The 5,207-nt window shown below is 34.3% G+C and overlaps 1 protein-coding gene across 1 annotated transcript in view; it reads left to right on the forward strand.

The window, feature by feature from the left end:
- LOC116842901 overlaps positions 1-3,916 on the forward strand; it is a 9,895-nt gene extending 5,979 nt beyond the window's left edge. The window contains exons 8-9 of the mRNA XM_032812747.1: positions 1,260-1,467; positions 1,571-3,916. Of these exons, the coding sequence (XP_032668638.1) occupies positions 1,260-1,467; positions 1,571-1,800 (438 nt within the window). The 3' untranslated portion in view covers positions 1,801-3,916. The remainder of the gene's footprint in view (positions 1-1,259; positions 1,468-1,570) is intronic.
- Positions 3,917-5,207: the final 1,291 nt, after the last annotated feature.

Genomic DNA, 5,207 nt, shown 5'->3' on the forward strand with positions numbered 1-5,207 from the left:
CTCTCTCTCTCTCTCTCTCTCTCTCTCTCTCTCTCTCCCCTCCCCCTCCCTCCCTCCCTCTCTCCTTCACTCCCTCTCTCTCTCTCTCTCCAATATTTTCCTCTTGTTTTTTTTAGTCAATAAATAACCGTAAAATTGACGTGACAAAATCATGAGAAAAGGTAGGTGGTGTGTCACGTTAATTTTATGGTAATTTATTGATTACACAGGCCCACAATTTAAAAATTTGTCTGTGCTGGGGGTCTGACTAGGTATACTATACGTATTTTGGGCTGCTGAATCCAAATCTAGTGTCAGATTTGCTCCATCACCCTTGAGTTTCCCGTAAAATCGAGGAAATCGTGAAAAGGAGCAGATATCCATGTTTTTACGGAGCATGTATTCAAGGAAAATTCTAGAGTGACGAATAACCCTATAACCCCACAACCAACGTTGAAAATACATTATGTACTTCAACATCTGATGACTAGAACAACCCAATAACCCATATACCATCATATATATTCGGTTTTAGTTCACCTATCAATCCTTTAACATCGCATAGATTAAAAAATCTAATCTGTGCGTGCCCTATCATGGTCACATTCATGTTATTGTCCACGAGATGGAATCTTTTTTCTATTCGAAATATCAATTCTACAATATATGATCGTCGATCAGATAAATTCTGCTGCTTCAGAGGATGTTGGAGACGATGACAACTGCCCCGTAGGGGATGTGTAGAATGATTCGTTTTCCATGTTGAAGTACATAATGTATTTTCAACGTTGGTTGTGGGATTATGGGGTTATTTGTCACTCTAGAATTTTTCTTGAATACATGTCTCCGTAAAAACATATCTGCTCCTTTTCACGATTTCCTCGATTTTCCGGGAAACTCAAGGGTGATGGAGCAAATTTGACACCGGATTTGGATTTAGCAGCCCAAAATACGTATAGTACACCTAGTCAGACCCCCAGCGCAGACAACTTTTTTTAAATTGTGGGCCTGTGTTATTAGAGCAAAAGGAAAGCATTTGGAATATTTTACAGATGTACTTGATCGACTGACAAGCTATTTTATAAATATATTTATTTCAATGAAATGTAAATTTTACAAGGATTGTTACCATATATTTTTTCGCCTCTGGCGTCATTAATCGGGAGTTCCGCAGCGAGGGATCAGGAGCCTTAAATGATGCCTTGACGTTTGTCAGAGCTAGAAATGTTATCTCGAAACTTTGCCACTCGATTCGACAAATACATATATGTTATTTACAGGGTACAGATTTCACTCTTCACTCGATATTGAATCACATCGCCTATGTGAATCGTGCGAAATCCGACACACCGTTGCACATACCGGAAGCGAACACTGCGGCTGCTAGAAAGTCTCAGGTTCAGAGAGTGTTAAACGTCACGTACACCACTGCAATTTTAGGGATCATCCTGTGCATTGTAGATGTTGCTCGTATTTTTGGACCATATGGTATCCTGACGAGACGATAATTATGAATAAATGATAATGAATTATTATTATTTATCAAAATATATTTTGATATAATTCTAATGTGATGAATTCGCGTTTCCAGGACTTCTTGCCGAGACGGTGCCGTACGGTACAGAACCAGCGACCACGCAATTTCCCAAACCATGGCCGTGGTTGCTGTATCAAACGCTGTGCAGGGCACTGGAACTCGTGATAGGCTGCGCCATGGCGAGTATAACTAAGCAGCCGTCAGTAAGTCCGCGACATCAGTATCTTAGCAATTATCCTAATTACTCGGCACGCGTAAAGCGAGGAAACAATCTTTACATATGAAGCAATATACTTCACAATCTCTTGATCGTAATCTGAAGAATCGAGATGTTAAATGGGAATTCTTCAGATTTTTCACGATTTGGTTCTGTATTATATCGAGCGAGAAATGATATCAGCCTTTAGCGTTATTTCCGACAATTAATGTTTCTCTCTTTCTTTTCGCAGCGATTCCTTAGGTTTGTTCGCGTTACTTGTACATTTCACACTTTTACACCTAATGCCCACTGCACTCCAAACAACAAATTCTCCAAAAAACGTTTTAAGGACGCTTTTAGAACGGAAAGATGTCATCAGAATATTTTTAGGACGTCTTTTGAAGATGTGAGCTGTCTGAAAATGGATAATATCCAATCAATTTATTCGCATTGATTGAACTTTTTACACTTTCACACTTAGTGCACATTACTTCTTTAGAGTTTCTAAAAATGACGTCATGATTTCCGTTCGTGTTACGAGTGTAAATGCAATTCTGATACACTTTTTACACTTGATTCCGAGCAAAAACTCTGAAGAAGTAATGTGCACTAAGGGTGAAAGTGTAAAAAGTTCAATCAATGCGAATAAATTGATTGGATATTAGCCATTTTCAGACAGCTCATATCTTTAAAGGACGTCCTAAAAATATTCTGATGACGTTCTTCCGTCTTAAAAGCGTCCTTAAAACGTTTTTTGAAGAATTTGTGTTGTTTGGGGTGCACTAATGTGCAACAAGCATTAGGTATAAAAATGTGAAAAGTACATGGACGTAAGAATATATGGACGGAGCAAATTGTCGCGGGGGTGAAGCCCAAGCAATGAGGGGAATGATTGTATGTATTGTAATGGAGTTATGATACCAAGATGGCGACAGTCGCTGTTTTTATACACTGAACCCAAAAACGCTAGATATTCCTGGAATATTCACAGAATGTTTTACAAAGCCAAAATTAACATCCCAAGAATGTCTTAAAACATTCCGGAATACTTATAGAATGTTCAAGGAAGATTCAAATAAGTGCTAAATATTCCACTTTTTTACAAATATTGGCGAATTGGTTGAAATAAAAAACCAATCAATATTTACTGACTTTACTTGATTCCAAATGTTACATCACACTTAAAAATTCTCACTAACACTGGGATTCGAACTTGGACCTGAGGCACTTTAGGATTATGAGCCTATTGCTTTAGACACTATACCACTATACCACTATACTATTTCTTATTGTACATGTAAGTATGTTCATGGAATATTCATGGAATATTCTGGATATTCTGGATTATTTGAACATTCTGTGAACATTCCTTTAATATTCCGATATATAGGGTGTCCCGAAACTACCGCATGCTATTTTAATGGCAGATTCTTTAGAACATTTCAGAACGAAAACTTTCATACAAAAATGTCGAGGCTATAATAGTTTTCAAACGGAAAGCGATTATATTTCACCAATGACAGGGCTGAAATATAATCGCTTCACGTTTGAAAACTATTATAGCCTCGACTTTTTTGTATGAAAGTTTTTGTTTTAAAATGTTCTAAAAAATCTGAAATACAAACGGAATATTCCAGAAATATCTAACGTTTACTGGGAAAATAGATACAAACTCCGGCACGAACATGGCCGCGACGATGTAATCCTCTTGCCCCTTGGGCTTCACAGCCCCTGTCGCAGCCCTTGCCCCAATCGCACTTTTCGCTCCGTCCATGTATTCTTACATCCATGGAAAAGTACAAACAACGCGAACAAATCTCTTGATTATCCTAGAATTATTATCAACATAAATATTGATGTATGCTCCCCCACGATATACATTCATATTCGTTGTTCCCTCCAATGACCAACTTAGTTTTAACTAAAAAGTATTATCGTATATAAAATATCATTGTATGAAATACCGTGTTATTTTCATATATAATGATAATCACGAATCGGTAACAATTTTTATTGAAAACTGTAATGCAAATACGTCAGTATATAAAAGAAAAAGGACCGTGTCTGATAACACGTTATACGCGAAGGCATAGCAATAGATCAGTCCAACATTCTAAAAAAAGGAGTACATATTTCGACGGCGTATATTAAAAAAAAAAGTGTTACTTTATGAAAAACTGCTTTTAATGGAAAGTGTTCACTCAAAGCATATACATATAATCTCGCAAACGACAGATATCTATTTTTCAAGTTTTAGATTAGTTTTCCGATGGAAATTCAGTTAAATAATTTTTACTGTGTTCCGTCATCTTCGGAAAAATATACCACACAAGCGCATATATATATATATATATATATATATATATATATATATATATATATATATATACACGTGTGTGCGTATGCATATATATTTTTTGCTGTTAAACAAATATACATATATTAGTTTTTTAACTCTCAGGAAATATTTTCAAACCAAAAAAAGAAAAGAAAAAGAACACAGACTGTATATAAGCAAGAAGATTATAGAATAATCTGCGACTTTTACTGATAACACGTGAAATAACGTTTTTACTATGTGTCAACCGCACCAATGTTTAGACCTAAAAGTACGAATCCAAATTCAAAGTGCCCTATTACTAAATGTTCAACAAAATTACTACAACTAATAACTAGTACATAGATGACTTTTATCTGCAAATGGAATTTGTAACAGTGTTGTGATCCTACATGTGATACATATTTATGTGTTTAGAATAGGAGGCCATTTTACGCTTATGTAAGCTTAAATAACATTACATTCCCTGAGATAAAAGACTGTCAAAGTGAGTTTATGATAAAAACAGAGATATATAATAGAATTATTGTAATCTTTTAATTTTATAATTCATTTTAATTTTTCTTTTTTTTTTTTATTTTATATATTGATATTAAACAAGAATAGTCAGTGTCATTAATTTCTGTTCCCAAAATTTTACTTCATCTGTCAATATATTTTATAATTCGATATGATATATTTTTTTTAATTTTTCGTATAAGATTACAACCGGAATTATTATTTCCTATGGAATTTTATATATTACAATACTTTATTATAATAAATATTAAATATTTTTATAGTTCCTTTTTTTATTGTACATATATGCATTCAGTATATTTATTTTCTGTGTATGTGTCATTTCACTGAACTCACTATAAAAAAGTGAGAAATCTAGTAATACTTACAAGAGCATAAAAGGTCTCAGTAACTATCTGTTTGAAATTTATAGTATAAAAATGGTAGTAATCTAAAATCATTGATGTTTCATGTGCCAAATACTCGTTAACTATTTTAAATGTTTACAAGAGATACAAAGTCATGTGTGTGTGTGTGTGTGTGTGTGCGTGTGCGTGCGTGTGTGTGTGTGCGTGCGTGCGTGCGCGTGCGCTATATATATATATATATATATATATATATATATATATATATATATATATATATATATATATATA

Source organism: Odontomachus brunneus, unplaced genomic scaffold, assembly GCF_010583005.1.
Source record: "Odontomachus brunneus isolate Ranch 3 - 2012 unplaced genomic scaffold, Obru_v1 Obru_scaffold_028, whole genome shotgun sequence".
In the NCBI taxonomy this organism is placed as follows: domain Eukaryota; kingdom Metazoa; phylum Arthropoda; class Insecta; order Hymenoptera; family Formicidae; genus Odontomachus; species Odontomachus brunneus.